Source organism: Rhinatrema bivittatum, chromosome 3 (assembly GCF_901001135.1).
Source record: "Rhinatrema bivittatum chromosome 3, aRhiBiv1.1, whole genome shotgun sequence".
Taxonomy (NCBI): Eukaryota; Metazoa; Chordata; class Amphibia; order Gymnophiona; family Rhinatrematidae; genus Rhinatrema; species Rhinatrema bivittatum.
This window is the reverse complement of record NC_042617.1, coordinates 566,425,958-566,445,470: the sequence shown is the minus strand read 5'-3', so window position 1 is coordinate 566,445,470 and position 19,513 is coordinate 566,425,958. Positions and strand designations below refer to the sequence as shown.

General features: G+C 49.8%; 1 protein-coding gene across 1 annotated transcript in view; it reads right to left on the bottom strand.

Annotated features, from left to right (window-relative positions):
- LTV1 (LTV1 ribosome biogenesis factor) overlaps positions 1-14,125 on the bottom strand; it is a 60,406-nt gene extending 46,281 nt beyond the window's left edge. Inside the window, exons 1-2 of the mRNA XM_029596524.1 lie at positions 13,974-14,125; positions 4,514-4,645 (exon numbers count right to left, since the gene is read on the bottom strand). Coding sequence (XP_029452384.1) covers positions 4,514-4,645; positions 13,974-13,976 — 135 coding nt within the window. The 5' untranslated portion in view covers positions 13,977-14,125. The remainder of the gene's footprint in view (positions 1-4,513; positions 4,646-13,973) is intronic.
- Positions 14,126-19,513: the final 5,388 nt, after the last annotated feature.

The following is a 19,513-nucleotide window of genomic DNA, read 5'->3' as shown; positions in this document are numbered from 1 at the left end:
TCTAACAACGGGTTCCACTGGGAGAGTAACACCGAATGCAGAGGCCTCCAGACCCTGGGCACTGCTTTCTCTAACAAACTGTGAACTTGTGTCTGCAATTTGCAAATGCATTCCCTGGTGAGAAACACCTTCCCCACCTTGGTATTGAAACATGCCCACAAAACCTCCAACACCTGAGAAGGGGAAAGACAGCACTTTGGCAGGTTTATTACCCAACCCAAGGATCCCAACTGCTGCAGCACCAACTCTACTGCCTGCCTGCAAAGGACCTCTGACTTTGCCTGAATAAGCCAATCATCCAGATATGGGTGAACTAGGATACCTTCATTTCTGACAGCCGCTACCACCACAACCATGACTTTGGTAAAGGTCCTCGGAGTCATCGCCAATCCAAACAGAAGGGTACAAAATTGAAAATCCATTCCTAGGATCATGAATCGCAGGAATATCTGATGGTCCAGCTGGATTGCAATCTGCAAGTATGCCTCAGTTAAATCCAGGGAAGCCAAGAACTGTCCCTTGCGCACCGCTACAATGACCGCGTGCAGACTCTCCATCCGAAAATGAGGAACTGTGAGAGCCACGTTTATTTTCTTTTAAGTCCAAAATCCAGCAAAAAGTTCCCTCCTTTTCAGAACCACGAAATAAATGTAATACCTTCCTATCCCTCGCTTCTCTAGGGGGAACGGGAAAAATGACCCCCAGAATATGAGGGTGGCTGATGGTTTCCTGCATCACTCGCCTTTTGGTCACAGAAACGCAAGGGGACACCATGAACAAGTCTTCTAATGGATGAGCAAATTCTAAAGCATAACCTTGTCTTATCATGCTTAAGACCCACTGGTCCAACGTGACCTTGGCCCTCTCCATATAAAAAAAAAAAAAAAAAGACTCAATCGACCCAATAAGACCGCAACTGAGGAGTGGGCCATTGGATGGACTTGGCTCCACCACCACCTTTGGAACCCTCAACAGCTCAAGCATGTCTTCTGGCAAAGGATATCATTTATCCATTGCTCTACCAACCTTCAAGCCAGTCTCCAGAGTATCCCACTCCCTGACCACTAACTTCTTGACTGACTTATAGAAAGGAAAGGCCTTCTCTGGACCTCTTAAGTCATTCATGACTGGATCCACCTCTTCCTGATCAGACTCCTCTCACGGAACATTTATCCCTAACTCCTTAAGGACATAGGGAATCAGAGGTCCCAACTCTTCCCTGTGGAAAAACGAACCACCTTTGGATCATCCCCCTCAACAGAAGGGGCTTTTCTCTCTTCTGGATTCTGTCCCACTGAAGAAGGATCTGCCTCAAGGAGGGTCCTCTATAGGCAGATCCCCATCCTCCGAATCTTCAGATAGTTTGTCCGCAGCGTTTGACTGTGCAGGCATACCAAGGACTCGCCAAACCCTTGTAACCCTGGACCTCTTCTTGGAATCATGCCGCCCTGCAACTTTCCTGGCCAAATAAGCTTTGTGCAACAACAGGACGAAATCAGATGAGAAGGTTGCAGAATCATCAGAATCCTCCCCCAAGAGTCCTTGCCCTCACCCGACTGAATTCCTACAGCTCCCTAGCCATCCACGGGGCTCAGATCAGCCAGGGTGAGCGGCAGAGTGAGATCCCCCTCCTCCCGCAGCGTCTGAAGCAGCCGTGAGAGAAGACAAAATGGCTGCTGTTCCCACACCAATCAGGAAGGGTCCTTCTGCTTGCCCCGATATACCCGAGAGCCTCCCAGGCCCCTGCTGCCATTCTGACACAGATGTGGTCATCCCCGAGCTGCCCTCTCCCCCAGAGAGGCAGCGGGAACAAAAGCTGGCACGAGAGCGCCTCGTGGGCACATCGTTGCACATGGTGCATTTGCTGCCATGCAGCACTCTCTTAGCTTGCCTGGACCGCGAGAGCAATCAGCTGCTAGAGGATCTTGAGCTGCTGCAGCCGAGCCCCTGCTGGGCTTCAGCTTCACTCTCACTCCGAGTCGACTGGTAGAAAAAAATCATAAAGCTAATTTTTTTTTTTTTTTAAACTTTAAAGAAATAAACAAAACTACTTCAGAAGAAGATTGGCAGCAGGCTCCCCAAGTCCTCATGGGGGAGAGAGAACTGGCCCCCACCAGATGTCTACCCCCAGTGGTGAAGGACAGAGTAATATAAGGGTCACCAACCCCCTGCTCGTCCACCTCAAAACCAGGAGGGATGGCTCCACCAGGGCCTGCCAATCTCCTGGGAGGAAATCTCCAAGAAAACTATATATTCCTTTATTATTTTTTTTTTTAACCTAGTTTCCAGACTGCAGGTTTTGCACCTCTACCATCTGCTGGAGACAGAGAAATACTGAGGGACTGCAGGTGGCACACCAGGTTAGGTGGCAGGGTCAGCGAAACTTTCTGTCTCCACCTGCTGGAAGGGAGGCAAAACCCAGGAGTCTGTACTGATCTGGGTATGTACAGGGAACGGCATATATAGTTATTCCACATATCTATATTGTGCTTTTCATGTGGTTGGTTCACTCCACTTTTCTGAACTGCAGTGTGTGGAGCCAGGAATCTCAGGAAGTGGGTGCTACTTCGCATTGGCTTATACCAGGCCTCATACAGACACAGCAAAAAATAAGCATACAGCAAGAAAAGCTGGAGTGTGGATTCAAGGAATGATACAAAATGCAAACCTTATTATAAAAAAAATGGGAAAAGAAAAAATAAAATATTAGGAAAAGAAAGGGGGTAAAATGTAAGCATCAAGCCAAAACAATTAGAGAAATCAATGGCAGGTAAAGAATACCAAGCCTCGCCAGTATATTCTTCCACTATTTACTGACCCCACAGATCCTACACTATTTTATTCTCACCTCCCCCCGTGCCATGGATCCTCTGTTCTTGTCCCATACCTGCTTATATTTTGCTACAATATTTGCCCCTCCACCTCCACCGGGAGTCTGTTCCATGCATCCAACCCCCCCCCCCTCTTGTAAGAAAGCGTTGCAAGGTGCAGCCTGATGGCTCAGTGATAGGTGCCAGGCACTGCCTTGGGGCTGCCACCTTCCGGTTCAGCTGGCGATGGGAATGCTGAGGAGGGAGGCTGCACCATCGTTCCGGGAAACACCGGGTGCCCAGATTTAGAGTCTGCGATGCAGGAATCCTGGTGCATGGCTCCTCAATATCCAGACTGGGGAGGTATAAAGGGCAAAGAACAAGTACATCCCTGGGTCACTGTGGGTGAAGGCTCACAGTGCCAGATCCCAATCAAGCCTGGAGAAAGTAGGAACGTCCAGGCCCCAAAAAAAGAGAGAGTTTCAAGCTACTCCCTTTCGGTTTCCTATTATAGTCGCTTGCTCTGGAGCCTTTTATTGCACATTCCTCATCCCCACCCCTTTCCACCGCGCCTCTCGAGTGGCCGCAGTCTCGCCTCGCAGGGCTGGTGGAGCAAGACGCTATGCATTTTGCGAATCCTCCTCTGGCCTGCCTCTGTTCTAAATCCCTGCAGAGGTGCAGCCTCCGGAACGGGAAGACTGCGCCAGCTGAGGTCTCGCCAAGGGTCTACACAACAGCTTCACTAGTACTCGCGTTTCTCCTGCTGGGAAACTCGCACCCTACACACCCTGGCATCCCACTGGCTCTTCACACGACTGCCAAGCTCCTGCTCATCATGCGTGAAGCCGGTCTCTGCGGGAACTATCAGCACCCATCCTCCATCTTCTCCCTGGGTTTCACATTAAATATCAGCTGCCATGACCACGCCCCAAGGTTTACCAGAGCTCTTAATATTTTCCATTCCTCCTGGAGTGGGGACCCTATTCCAATACCGAAGGAGGGGAGACAATAGAGCCAAAGAATAATCCAGCTAGTACTGCTGCAACAGAACACCATAAAATGATATTTTATTAATCAAGCACCCTTGGGGGCAATTTTAAGACGATCAGCACTGGGGCAAGGTTCACCGGGAGTATTCACTGGCAGGCTTTTGACCAATCTTCAAAGAAAAAGCAAGTGCATACTTTCACTTTGAAATTTGCTGTTGGTAAAAAAATAAATAAAAATTGCCCAATATTTGCACTTTATTTTCTTGCAGGTACTTTCCTCGTTCAAAACAATCTGTGCAGAGTTGAAAATTCAATCTGTGTGTGGTATTTTTCTGTCCCAACCTAATCAGATCACACCCACTGTGCAACAGCATGCAAGCTTTCCAGCACCCTGGTAGGGAGGGCCGATTTAAACGCGGGCCAAACGCTTTTTACCCACACAAACGGCTTTAAAAATTGCTCCTGGGTTAGTCTCAGGGGGAGAAGCGATCAAATGCCAAAAGCATGAGCTCTGGATCAGTCGCGGCACTGGTGCCACTTCTCGCCATTCACTAGAGCAGTGCAGGGCAACGCTGCCCCATTTCCCCCCCCCCCCCCCCCCCCCGAGCTCCACCGCTCGACAGAACGGCTCCTGAACCTTTCCACTGCTCGGCGGGCGCTGTGCCCGCTTGCATGCTCACCTCCGCTGGGACAGGCAGGGCTGTGGGTGCCTACCTTTTCAGCCGGCAGCAGGACCCTCTGCGGTGCAGTTTCATCAGCCACCAAAGGGTCCCTCTGACTCCTGTGAACCAGGTGAAAGGTGACTGCTTTCTTTTTCTCGATGAACGGTTTTTTCCTCCGGTGAGGCTGTAAAAGAAAAACATTCTTCCGATTTTGTATGCCATTAACTTTACAGAAATATAGCTGCACTAGATACATTACTATAGGCACAGGCACATATAAACCTGAGAAAGAAATGTCCTCAATAAGGAGAAAAGCACATACACAGTTTATTGATTTTTCTATACCGCCACATTGGCGTTAGCCTTCACAGCTGTTTACAGTTAAAATAACAGTGAAATACAATAAATACATCCAATAAAAGATAACAGCTAAAATGTTAAAAGCATAATAATAGAGTTTTTAGCTGTTAAAAGATAGAAGCTAAGCATGAAGGAAAATGTTCAAACTGCTCACAGAAGTCCCTTGTCCGTGAAAAGAAAATTATTATTTACCTGCTAATTTTCGTTCCTGTAGTACCATGGATCAGTCCAGACAGTGGGTTATGTCCCCAATCCAGCAGATGGAGTCAGCACAAGCTTTGAGGGGGCGTATCCATATATACTACTACCCCCTCTGCAGGAGTTCAGTATCGAGTATATCAAAGCCCGAGTAGAAACCCCAGAAGGATCAAGTTTGTGGAAACAGATAATGAAAACAATTGTAACCGCAACAAGTAACTGCAAACATCCTACCAACTTGTAGGGAGCTGTGAAAAACAGCGAAAAGAAACAACTGTGAAGACACAGAACACTGCGAGCAAGAAGCAGCGCAGAGCTGAGCAGGATCAAGAACCCAAACGCGGTGGGCGTCTGGACTGATCCATGGTACTACAGGAACGAAAATTAGCAGGTAAATAATAATTTTCTTTTCCCTGTACGTACCTGGATCAGTCCAGACAGTGGGATGTACCCAAGCTTCCCTAAATCGGGTGGGGTCCTGCGAGGCCTGCTCGGAGAACCTGCTCGCCAAAGTGTCCAGAGACCGAAGAGGCGAGGTGCAGACGATAGTGCCTCAAGAACGTGTGTAACGATTTCCAGGTGGCTGCCCTACAAGTTTCCTGCGAGGATACCGAGCGAACCTCCGCCCAGGAAGCCGCCTGAGAACGTGTAGAATGCGCTACGATTCCGGGTGGGGGAGTCCGACCCGCCCCAATGTAAGAAGCAGCAATGCCGGCCTTCAGCCATCTGGCAATGGTAGTCTTCGAGGCCTGAGACCCCTTCTTAGGACCGGCCCAGAGTACAAAGAGATGGTCAGAGGTTCGGAACTCATTTGTAGCCTCCAGATAGAGGCGCAGAGTGCGCTTGACATTCAAGAGACGGAGAGACTTCGGCTCTGAAGAAGAGAAGGACGGCAACTCCACCGTCTGGTTCACATGGAATGCAGAAACCACCTTCGGAAGGAAGGAGGGAACGGTGCGAAGCGAGACTCCAGAGTCGGAGAAACGGAGATAGGGCTCTCTACACGACAGAGCCTGCAGCTCCGAGATGCGCCGAGCGGAACAGATGGTCACAAGAAATACAGTCTTGAGAGTGAGATCCTTTATCGTTGCGCTGCGCAGCGGCTCGAACGGTGGTCCCGACAGGGAGCAAAGCACAAGGTTAAGACTCCAGGAGGGACAAGGGTCCCGCAACGGAGGACGCATATGCTTGACACCCTTGAGAAAACGAGCAATGTCAGGATACTGTAGAAGAGAGCCCCCATCGCTCCACAGCGAACCAAGGGCGGCCACCTGAACCCGTAGTGAATTATAGGCGAGCCCTTTTTCCACCCCCGCCTGTAGAAACTGAAGGATCTGAGGTACAGAAGCCTTAGCGGGTCTCGTGGCCTGGCTGGTACACCACAGCTCGAACACAGGTCGCCGACGTCGATGTCTTTCGTGCCCGCAATAGCGTGGATACTACCGCCTCCAGGTAGCCCCGACGCCGGAGGCGGCGCCTCTCAAAAGCCAGGCCGCAAGACAGAAGAGTTTTGTCTGCTCGAAAAATACCGGGCCCTGATGTAGGAGCTGGGGGAGGTGTCCCAGCCTGATTGGCCTGTCGATCACCAGCTGTAGCAGGTCCGCAAACCAGGGTCGCCTGGGCCATTCTGGGGTGACGAAAACCACGGTCCCCTGATGGCTTTCTATTCTGCGGAGCATCCTGCCCACCAGGGGCCATGGTGGAAAAGAAAGATATGGCGGCCACGGGAGGACCAGGGCATCCACTCCCTCCGCGCTCTCTCCGGCGACTGAAGAAGCGTGGAGCCTTGGCGTTGAGAGCGGATGCCATCAGATCCAAGTGAACGATCCAAGTGACCGATGAACGAGAAGTTGCATTGCTTTGTCGGAGAGAGACCACTCTCCGGGTCCAGCAGTTGACGACTGAGGAAGTCCGCCTGGACGTTGTCCACACCGGCGACGTGCGAGGCCGCTAGCCGGACGAGATGACGCTCCGCCCATTGCATCAGCAGCGCCGCCTCGAGCGCGACCTGCGGGCTGCGCGTGCCTCCTTGTCGGTTGATGTAGACCACGGTGGTAGCGTTGTCCGATAGGATTCTGACTTCTCGGTTCCGAAGAAGCGGGAGGAAATGTCGCAGAGCTAGCCGGACCGCTCTGGTTTCCAGACGGTTGATTGACCACTTCGCCTCCACCGTGGACCACGTCCCCTGCGTGGCGCTTCGATCGCAGACTCCACCCCAGCCTGCTAGACTGGCATAGGTGGTCACCACCACCCAATTTGGCAGATCGAGGGACATGCCACGGGCCAGGTTCGGCGGATCCAACCACCAGCCCAGACTGTCCCTGGCATTCTGTGGGAGCGGGAGAATCATCTGATAGTCCTGCAATACTGGTTTCCAACGGGAGAAGAGCGCCCACTGTAAGGTCCTGAGGTGCGCGAAAGCCCAAGGTACAAGGTCGATGGTGGACCCCATCACTCCCAGGAGTTGCAGGTAGTCCCAGGAGGTGGGCTCTGGTAACGCAGAGAACCGTCGTGTGTGATCCCGCAAGGATTGAGCTTTGTCCTGGCGCAGAAAAACTTTGCCCAGTAGGGTGTCGAAAGTTGCCCCCAAAAAAAAACCCAAGCGTTGCGAGGGCATGAGGGAGCTCTTGGAGAAGTTCACTACCCATCCCAGGGAATGTAGAAACCGTACTACTCGAGTCACCGCTGAGCGTCCATGATCGAATGACTTCGCCCGGAGGAGCCAATCGTCCAGATAAGGATGAACCAGGATGCCCTCCTTCCGGAGAGCTGCCGCCACAACTACCATGATCTTGGTGAAGGTGTGCAGCGCCGGCGCCAATCCAAACGCGAGAGCCGTGAACTGAAAATGCTGGTCCAGAATTTTGAAACGAAGGAAACTGTGGTGGTCCGGGCGGATGGGAATGTGCAGGTAGGCCTCCGTTAAGTCCAGGGAGGCGAGGAACTCCCCCCGATGCACCGCCGCAATCACTGACCGGAGCGTTTCCATGCGGAACCGAACGACTCGAAGGGATTTGTTGACTTCCTTGAGGACTAGGATAGGCCGGAAGGAACCATCCTTCTTTGGTACGACGAAATAGATGGAATAGTGGCCCGAGCCCACCTCTCCGAAGGGCACGGGCGCAGTAGCGCCTATCTCCCGGAGTCTGTCCAGAGTCAGCTGCACCGCTCCTCTCTTGAGGTCCGAGCCACAGGGGGAAAAGATGAACCTTCCTGCGGGGGGCGGACAAATTCCAATGCGTAGCCGTGTTTTATGGTATCCAGGACCCACTGGTCCGAGGTGATCCGTGCCCACTCCGCTTAGAAATACGTTAGTCGGTCCCCAATCCTGGGGACAGGGGAGTGGGCGAGACTGGCATCATTGTGAAGACTTGGTATAGGGGTTCCCGGTTCCGGGAGTAGTGCGTGCGGGCCGATGCCCGCGGAAGGCGCGCAACCAGGGCTGAGACCTGGGGGCGGATGGCCGGGAGCCCATCTGTCTGTAGCCCCTGTAGCGCCGTTGCGCTCTGGCTCTGGTCCGAGAAGAAGAAAACGCTCTGGATGGTCGAAACCTATCCTCCGGCAGCCGATGAACAGCGTTCTCCCCCAGGGACTTGATGATCTGGTCCAAATCCTCCCCGAAGAGGAACTTGCCCCTGAAGGGAAGAGAGCCCAGACTGGACTTAGAGGACGTATCAGACGCCCAATTGCGTAGCCACAGTAGTCGTCGTGCTGCCACTACCGAAACCATGGATCTTGTGAGGACCCGAAAAAGGTCGTACGAGGCGTCCGCCCCATACGCCACTGCGGCTTCTAGCCGATCTGCCTGGGCAGCCTCATCGGACGGCAGGTTCTGAGACGTGAGGAGTTGTTGCACCCAAAGGAGACTAGCCCGCTGGGCAAGCGAACTGCACATCACCGCCCGCATACCCAGAGCGGAGACCTCGAAAACCCGCTTAAGGAAAACTTCCAACTTACGATCCTGTGTGTCCCGCAACGCCGCACCTCCCGTCACTGGGATAGTCGTCCTCTTCGTGACCGCCGACACTGCGGAGTCCACCTTTGGGACCTTGATGAGGTCCAGAAAATCTTCGGGGAGCGGGTACAGCTTTTCCATAGCCCGGCTGCTCTTCAGGGAGGCCTCCGGGGTGTCCCATTCCCTGGTGAGAAGTTGTAAAAACGAGTCATGAATGGGAAAAGCCCGAGCCCTCGGCCGGAGTGCAGCCAGGACAGGATCTCCCTTCCTTGAAGAAGTGATGACAGCGGGAGCTACTGGGGCAGGCGGGTCTGGTGGCGGATCCAAATCTAATTCCTGGATGATCTGCGGGATGAGGTCGTCCAGCTCTTCCCTCTGGAAGAGGCGTAGGGTACGCGGATCATCCCCCTCCTGTGTGCCGTCCCCTTGTCCCCCGTCCGGGAGGTCAAGTCCATGTCCCGCTGGGTCTGGCACCGCCCCCACTGCCGCGGGCGTGGATCGGACCCGGGTAGGAAGGCGGGAGGCCCCCACTCCCGGAGGGTCGGGGGGGGCCGGCGTCGAGGGCGACATCCGAGGGATCTTAGGAGGGGGGGGGGGGTCCCACAGGTGCTTCCAGCCCCTGCAGATAAGCGGTATGCATGAGCAGGATAAACTCCGGAGAGAACCCCGGCCTGCTCGGGTGCGCTTCGGGGGCGGCGTGGTTCCTGCTCCCTGGCTCTGGGTGCTTGGTTCCTGCACCAAAATCGGGGGAACACCCCCGCTGGTAGAGTCCTCCAGGGATCCGTTCTCCCTCGTGGCCTCCAGGGATCCGTTCCCCCTCGTGGCCTGCGCCTCAGGGCGCTCAGAATGTAAAATGGCCGCCGTTCCCGCCAAAAATGGCGGAGTGGCCGGCCCGCACCGCCCGGGCAAAAAAGAGAAATCAGTCAGGGACTGTGAGGTACCTTCCCCCCCGGGAAGGCATCGTGCACAGATGCCCTCCCGGGAAATCCGGGACCCCGGGTCTCCGCAGGCCGCACAGCGGGACGGCTGCGGCATCGGGATCGCTGCAGGAGAAAAGAAAAAGCCACGGGGGGGGGCCACGCGCACAAAGGCGCCGCTGCGGGGGGGGCCCGGTCGGCCCGCACTGCCCGCTGTCTGAAAATAGAGGAGGGTGCCGCGGGGGGGCCTTCCTGGCCACACGACCCGCCCCAGACATCTTTCCCTAAATGGCTCAGCAGCCCATGAGGAGCTGTAAAATGTCCGCGGGTGAGGGAGTAAAGAGCGAAGAGGCCGGCTCCACCGGCTTTTGCGGGCACCGGGGGCTGAGCTGTAAAGGAAAAAACTACAAAGGAAAAACAAACTTACCCCTGGCTGCAACGAGAAATAAACAGCAAGGCCGCAGAGAAGAGACAAGGAAGATAAGCCACTCCCCAGGAGTTGAAAGAACTCTGCCTTTTTTTTTTTTTTTTTTTTTAAACTTAATACAAACTTGATACAAACTTGATCCACAGAAAAAGACAACAACAAGCCATAATCAAGCAAGAAAGTGAAGGAAAAGGAGGGGAAGCCTGATTCCCCTACTCGCATCTGCTGGAGTCAGAAGATACTGAACTCCTGCAGAGGGGGTAGTAGTATATATGGATACGCCCCCTCAAAGCTTGTGCTGACTCCATCTGCTGGATTGGGGACATAACCCACTGTCTGGACTGATCCAGGTACGTACAGGGAATACATTTTATCAGAGGGCTCTGCAGCAGTTATGAAAGGGGAACATTTTTCCCTAAGGAAAAAGTCCCCATACAACTCTGCTCCTGCTTTTTGGCCAAATACTTTTTCTGTTTTGAAAAGTTAAAAAGTATAAATATACTTACACAGCCCTCCCCCAGGAACAATGACCTACAAAATGGCACTGTGCACATCACTTTCAAAGAACCTGCTTTCATGGATCAAACACCGTCTTGCTCTTCTGAATTTCCTTGCAACTATTTGTGGCTGTACAGATCCATACGATCCAGGAAGATGTGGACTCTTGCTGTCCTTTCAATGCCTTGGGAACATTGTTGGTCGCACATGCTACCAGGAATTATTTCCCAAGGCATCGAGGTAAGAGAGTGGGGTGTTCAGCACCTACCTGGATGTGTTCCTCATATTGTGGATTGCTGGGTCAGAACGTGAGAATATGAAGGACCTGTCTTAGCAAGTGTAACAACTTCAGTCTTCCCCTACAGAACTGTGCATAATGCATTCTGTTAATAGGGAGCATCGGCAGCTCTCCTGAATGCACCAGAAGTCCCAGTTAGGGCTTGCTACAGTCGGGTGGGAGCTCTTGGATTTGTCCGTAAGTAACAGAGATGGTCTCCTTGCTGCCGGTGCTGTCTGAGAAGTACAGTTTCAATATTATTTGGAATCATGCCTGACCAGCTCAGAGGTATTGTCTGAGTCCAGTGCGATTCCATACCTGCCACGTTATTCTGAAACAATGATGTCCAGGGGCCATCCAAGGTCTAGCGTGGGGATTGGGAATTTCCCCGAGCTGGCCTTCGGTAAAGAAGGCTCACCAGTCTCTGGAACTGAACTGGAAGTGACCTGTGAGTAATTACTGTTAGGGGCTTCATCTTGAACCAATTTCTAATTTGCTGGTGTTATTTTTTTTTAACTGAGGGATAGAGTAAAATGGAAAAGAGTGAATCCCCTCCCCCCACCACATAGACTATTAATGAAAAAAGTGGTCCTACTGAGAAATTTTGAACTAAATCTATCTGGAGGAGATTTCAATATTTAATAAGTTTTTCTGTTACGTTATTCACAATATCTGTAACACTGATAAAACCAAAATGTTAATGTTAGTAGGAAGTATAGGAGTATCTTTAAATATTAAACCTGTAAATGATTTTGAAACCGGGAATGTAATGAAATGATAAATCACCTAACAATGTCAATATAATACACACAGTGATTTAAAACAAAATGTAGAAAGCAATGATTTCCTTAAGGAACAGAGTCTATGCAACTGTACCTAAGTTACAAACTCTTTAGGATACAGGATCAAACCAATCACTTAACATGCCCTGATCTGTCAGGCACATTCCCTAAGTCTCAAATCGCCAGTATATTGTTACAGTTATCCTAGGAATCCCACATTGTGTGCTAAAGTTATTGATTTTCAGTACCTGAATATTCAGGGAATCAAAACCCCCATCTAAACTAGCAAATATCTAGCAAAACCCCTAGAAACCTTTCATAGTTCTCTGAAAGGCTGTGAGGAAAATGGTTTAATGGAACACAGCCAGCATGGATTTACCCAAGGGAAATCTTGCCTCATAAATCTACATTTTTTTTAAGGGGTTAAAAAATATGTGGATAAAGGTGAACTGGCAGATGTAGCATATTTGGATATTCAGAAGGCTTCTGACAAAGTCCCTCATGAAAGGCTTCTAAGAAAACTAAAAAGTCATGGGATAGGAGGCGATGTCCTTTTGTGGATTGCAAACTGGTTAAAAGAGGAAACAGAATAGGATTAAATGGTCAATTTTCTCAGTGGAAAAAGGTAAACAGTGGAGTGCCTCAGGGATCTGTACTTGGACCAGTATTTTTCAATATATTCATAAGTGATCCGGAAAGGGACACAAGTTGAAGTGATCATATTTGCAGATGACATAAAATTATTCAGAGTAGTTAAATCACATCCAGGTTATGATAAATTGCAGAAGGATCTTGTGAGATTGGGCAGCCAAATGGCAGATTAAATTTAATGTGGACAAGCGCAAGGAGATGCATATAGGAAAAATAACCCATGCTGTAGTTACACAATGACAGGTTCCATATTAGGAGTTACAAACCAGGAAAGAAATCTAGGCATCATAGTGGATAATACATTGAAATTGTCGCCGCAGTGTGCTACAGCAGTCAAAAAAGCAAACACAATGTTAGGAATGATTAGGAAGGGAATAGTGAACAATAGTGCCTCTGTATTGCTCCATGGTGAGCCCACACCTTGAGTACCGTGTGCAGTTCTGGTCGCCACAGCCCAAAAAAGATGTAGTTGCACTGGAGAAGGGCAACCAAAATGATAAAGGGATGGAACAGCTCCCTAGTGAAGAAAGGCTAAAGAGGTTAGGGCTTGCAGCTTGGAGAAGAGGTGGCTGAAGTGGGATAAAAGAGGTCTATAAAATCATGAGAGGTCTAGAACAGGTAAATGTGAATCTGTTATTTTCTCTTTCAGATAACAGAAGGAGTAAGGGGGCACTCCATGAAGTTAGCACATTTAAAACAAATTGGAGAAAGTTCTTTTTCACTCAACACACAATTAAGCTCTGGAATTCATTGCTGGAGGATGTGGTTAGGGCAGTTAGTGTAGCTGGGTTTAAAAAAAGTTTTGGATAAGTTCCTGGAGGAGAAGTCCATAAACTGCTATTAATCAAATTGACTAAGGGTATAGCCAATGCTATTACTGGTATTAGTAGCAATGGGATCTATTTAATGATTGGGTACTCGCCAGGTAATTGTAACCTGGATTGGCCACTGTTGGAAACAGGATGCTGGGCTTGTAGACCTCGTCTGCCCAGAATGGCAACTTCTTGTGTTCTTTGTATTCTTAATGCGGGTCTCCCTTTGTTCCTCCGAAGCAGCTCGGGTCACAGAAGCAACAAAGAGGGACTCCCAGCTAGGGCTTCTGTCACCTAAGACAGGCCGAGCCAGCTCTGGGTTTAACCCACGGGTTGAATCTTTCAAAGACGATCCGGATCTCACCTCTTACGGAGTAAAAGCCACGCATGCATAACACGGAAACAGCGGGTTTACTAGTGCCCCTCAGTCTCGAGAGGGGAGGTCTGCCTCGATAATGAAAACATCCCTCTACTCCCCCCACCCCACCCCGCAGTCTGGCGTTAGCCAAACGCCTCCAAACCCACCGGCACAAAGGTCCCACCGGCCACCCTACTGTAGCCCAGGGCTGGCCAGAAGCCTTCCGCGCGGCTTCCCGCTGCCGTGCCCCGGGGCCGCATCGCCCCGAACGCCTTACCATGGCCGCAGGACGGCGATCGAGTGGCTTCCGCCACCGCCGCCAGCTTCACAAACCGAAGCCTAACGCCAGCAAGCCGATTACCACGCCGCGGCCACCATCGCGGAGCATACCATGGGAGCGGGTGCCTGCCTCAACCTCCCGCGTTCACTCTTTTTGTAAAAACCATGGATTACTAAGAGTAATGTATCTGACACAAAAAAACCACAGTGCATCGCAGCTACTCGGACTTTATTTTTAACGCTTTTTAAAAAATAAGCCTAGATATTAAAAAAAAAAGAAAGTAAACGTGTTTCCTTTAGAGCGTTGAATGGTTTATTCCACAAGACCGAAGTAGCGGAAAGGAGAGACATCGCTGGATAGTCAACGACGAGCTAAGAGGCGGTGTTGAACGGAGGGCGTGGTCTCCGTGTTAGGGGGGTGGGGGCGTGGCAAAGCCCGGATATATCCGAGAGGCTGGTGCAGTAGATTGCAGAGCAGCACAGTAGCACGTGAGAGGGAGGTGCCACGTGCTGGAGTGGAAGTATTTGTTTTGTGGCGGACGAGAGCACAATCGCGATGGCGACATTTTTAAGGAGCACTTCTTGCAATACAGGAGACCAGTTATATTTAAAAAGAGGAAGGAAGCGGTGCTTGGCAGTAATTCCAATTCCGGTTTTCCATTTGAGGGGTTGTTCCGTAATGACAACTTTATGACTTAGTGGTTAGAGCAGCGGACTGAGAACTAGGGGAGTCAGGATTCAAATCTTACTTTATCCACTGATGCTCCTTGTGAGCCTGGGCAAGTCATTGCTTCGGGTAACTTAGATGTGATCCCTTTGGTGCAGGTATCTACCTACTGTAGCTGATATTTAAACTTACATAGAGCACGGGTTTGGAACATCAAGCAATTAAATCCAGGGTCACCAAGAGGCCTGGTTTTCATGTTAACAGATATAAGTTAATCTTGAACTAGAGCCAGTATATGCAAATGTGCTAAATATTCATTTTAGGTAACCTGAGTTTGACAACCCCTGCTTTACATTTATGTATGAAGAAGTTGTAGCCCCATTCCGTGCACTATTACAGAGATGTGGTTCAATAAGTCTCATGAATAGGAGATAATAGTCTGTTTAGAAAGGAGAGAGATCACAGAAAATGGGGAAGAATAGGTCCATATGACAAAAATAATACTAAAAGCGATACCACAAAAGGTCCAAAATAATACCCAGGTGAAAAAAACTATTCGAAAATGACCAAGGGTAACAGAACTATTAAAGAGCCCATCATAAGTGGGATACCTTTAATTGCTAAATGACAATTTTGTCCAACATGGCTGAACTATCCAGCAAAATAAGTTTTCCCTTATTTATTTCAAATCATAGGTCTCAGAAAATGTGTCCACACCCCCCCCCCCCCCCAAAATAAAAATTATATATTTTTTTTTCTTTAACATTTATAATCCCATAAACATAAAATAGGGCCATTGCTTATCCTGTTTCCACCCTGTCTCTGAGATGCTAATTAAGTCTATGTCATCATTCACTGCTATACACAATTCTTATTTCTTACACTTGTGGCATTAGCATACAAATATTTCAAAGTGTGTTTTTGTTTGTATTAACATTCTACTTTTCAATTGTCAGGGATAATTTTGAATCTTTTAGCTCAGGTGATTCCTTACTTATAGGCACATGGACTACTTTTCTTATAGGAACCTCTCTGTGATGCCCTAACTCTTAACTCTTCATTAATATCCTTCGAAGATCCCTTCCTCCAAACCATCCACTGCTGAGCGACTGTCGGCTTTCCCCTTTGTTCTAGTTTAAAATCTGCTTCATCTCCTATTATTCCCTTCCCAATGGGGCATGATACACCTCCCTAACATACTGGTACTACTCGGATATTAAGGGCTGAGTCTGTTCAGACCTCAGGTACATACTGAGGACACTTGGACCAGCTGAAGCCACAGAATGCATGTTTGTAAGGGCAGAGCTACCTTTGGGGGGCTAAAAGGTACATGACTTTACATGACTCATCAATTTTTTTGATTGGATATCTAGAAAATTAGATCAAAGGCATGTGCTGGATGTGGTTTACTTGGATTTCAGCAAAGCTTTTGATAGAGTCCCACATAGGAAGCTAATGAATACAATGAGCAGCCTAGAAGTGGGTACCAAGGTGGTGGATTTGACTAGAAATTGGTTGGCTGATAGATGATAGCAGGTAGTGGTAAATGGAAGTCACTCTGAGGAGAGAAAGGTCATTAGTGGAGCACCTCAGGGATCAGTCCTGGGGCAGGGTCTGTTCAATATCTTTGTAAGTGATATTGCAGAGGGGGTCGAAGGAAAAGATTGTCTTTTTTTGCAGATGACACTAAGATCTGCAACACAGCGGTCACCCTAAGTAGACAAGATGAGAAATGATCTAAGAAAGCGTGAGGAGTGGTCAAATCCTTGGCAGCTAAGATTCAATGCCAAGAAGAGCAGAGCCATGTAGAAATCCAAAGGAACTGTACATGATGTGGGGTGAGAGATTGATGTGCATGGACTGGGAGAGATACCTCAGGGTCATAGTGTCTGATGATCTAGACATAAGAATATAAGAAATAGAGATGTGAATCGTGTGATCGATCGTCTTAACGATCGATTTCGGCTGGGAGGGGGAGGGAATCGGATCGTCGCAGTTTGGGTTTTTTAAATATCGTGTAAATCGAAAACCGGCACACTAAGACATCCCTAAAACCCACCCCGACCCTTTAAAATAAATCCCCCACCCTCCCGAACCCCCCCAAAATGCCTTAAATTACCTGGGGTCCAGAGGAAAGGTCCCGGTGTGATCTTTCACTCTCGGACCTCCGTGCGTTGTAGAAATGGCGCCGGCGCTACCTTTGACCTGTCATATGACAGGGCAAAGGTAGCGCCGGCGCCATTTTGTTTTTTTGTCCCCTGACGGCAGGAGCGTAGGAGATCGCTCCCGGACCCCCAGGGACTTTTGGCCAGCTTGGGGGGGCCTCCTGACCCCCACAAGACTTGCCAAAAGTCCAGCGGGGGTCCGGAACGATCTCCTACTGCGAATCGTTTTTCCGTACGGAAAAACGATTCGACTGCAGGAGGTCGTTCTGGACCCCCAGGGACTTTTGGCCAGCTTGGGGGGCCTCCTGACCCCCACAAGACTTGCCAAAAGTCCAGTGGGGGTCCGGAATGACCTGCAGTCGAATGTGTGTGGGACAGAGTAAGAGTATATGTGTATGTATGTGAGTGTGTGGGAGAGTAAGATAGCATGTGTGTATGAGAGAGCAGGTATGTGGGAGAGAGTGCATGTGTATGGCAGACAACGCAAGAGTGTGGGTATGTGTGGGAGAGAGAGCATATGTGTATTTGTGTGGGAGTGAGAGAATGTGTGTGGGACAGAGTAAGAGTATATGTGTATGTATGTGAGAGTGAGAGAGCATTGTGTGAGAGCATGCATGTGTGTGTGAGAGGGAGCATGTGTGTGCATAACAACTCCACTTCCTCTCTGCCGTCTAATCCATGACAATTTCAGGGCATATAGAAATTAGAGGGTGAATAAGGTTGAGGGAAGGGAGTTTGAGTGGGGACAGAGGAGGGAAGGGAGGTGAGTGGAGGAAGGTGGGTGAGTGACCGAGGTGAAGGGGAGAGAGGAAGGGGGAATGAGGGAAAAGAAATGTAGAAGAGTGCCATTTCCTAAAACCGAACCGAAAAGAAGTTTTAATGTAGCCTGTTGTTATGGGCTTAACGGCTTGTATATTTATAAATAATCTGGAAAAGGGAGTGATGAGTGATAGCAGAACTTGAAAGGTGCAGAGAAGGATTACCAAAATGATGAAGGGGATGATGTAATGGCTTCCATATAAGGAAAGACTAAACAGATTATGGTTTTTCAGCCTGGAAAAGAGAGGGCTAGTACAGAGAAGGGCAACCAAAATGATAAAGGGGATGGAACAGCTCCCCTATGAGGAAAGGCTGAAGAGGTTAGGGCTGTTCAGCTTGGAGAAGAGACGGCTGAGGGGGGATATGATAGAGGTCTTTAAGATTATGAGAGGTCTTGAACGAGTAGATGTGACTCGGTTATTTACACTTTCGAAAAATAGAAGGACTAGGGGGCATTCCATGAAGTTAGCAAGTAGCACATTTAAGACTAATCGGAGAAAATTCTTTTTCACTCAACGCACAATAAAGCTCTGGAATTTGTTGCCAGAGGATGTGGTTAGTGCAGTTAGTGTAGCTGTGTTTAAAGAAGGTTTGGATACGTTCTTGGAGGAGAAGTCCATTAACTGCTATTAATCAAGTTTACTTAGGGGCGGATTTTAAAAGGCGCGCGAATAGCCTACTTTTGTTTGCGCTCCAGGCGCAAACAAAAGTAAGCTGGATTTTAGTAGATACGCGCGGAGCCGCGCGTATCTGCTAAAAACCTGGATCGGCGCGCGCAAGGCTATCGATTTTGTATAGCCGGCGCGCACCGAGCCGCGCAGCCTACCCCGTTCCCTCCAAGGCCGCTCCGAAATCGGAGCGGCCTCGGAGGGAACTTTCCTTTGCCCTCCCCTCAGCTTCCCCTCCCTTCCCCTACCTAACCCACCCACCCGGCCCTGTCTAAAACCCCCCCTTACCTTTGTCGGGGGATTTACGCCTCCCAGAGGGAGGCGTAAATCCCCGCGCGCGAGCGGGCCTCCTGCGAGCCGGGCCGCGACCTGGGGGCGGGTACGGAGGGCGCGGCCACGCCCCCCGGACCGCCCCGGGCCGTAGCCACGCCCCGTACCCGCCCCCAAAACGCTGCCGACACGCCCCTGAAACGCCGCGACGACCGGGCCCGCCCCCGACACGCCCCCCTCGGAGAACCCCGGGACTTGCGCGCGCCGGGAGGCCTATGTAAAATAGGCTTCCCGGCGCGCAGGGCCCTGCTCGCGTAAATCCGCCCGGTTTTGGGCGGATTTACGCGAGCAGGGCTCTGAAAATCCGCCCCTTAGGGAATAGCCACTGTTATTAATTGCATCAGTAGCATGGGATATTCTTAGTGTTTGGATAATTGCCAGGTTCTTGTGGCCTGGTTTGGCCTCTGTTGGAAACAGGATGCTGGGCTTGATGGACCCTTGGTCTGAGCCAGCATGCAATTTCTTATGTTCTTTTGAGAGGAGATATGATAGAGGTCTACAAAGTCATGAGTGGTGTGGAACTAATATATAGGGAATGATTATTTACGCCTTCCAATAGTACTAGGACTAGAGGACACTCTAGGAAGCTAATGTTATTTTTGTAAATCGCTCTGAGTGATTTTTTTAAATCTGGAAAGGGTGATTCATAAATAAATATAAATAAGTAAATAATGGATAGCACTTTAAAACAAATTGGAAAAAGTATTTTTAGACTTGGCATAGTTAAACTGTTGAATTTTTTGCCAGAGGATGTGGTGAAAGCAATTAGCATAGCTGGGTTTTAAAAAGTTTGGACAAGTTCCTGGAGCAAAAATCCATAAACCACTATTAGTCATGTATACTTTGGAAAGCTACTGCTTATCCCAGTTATGAGGAAGAAGGACTGGGT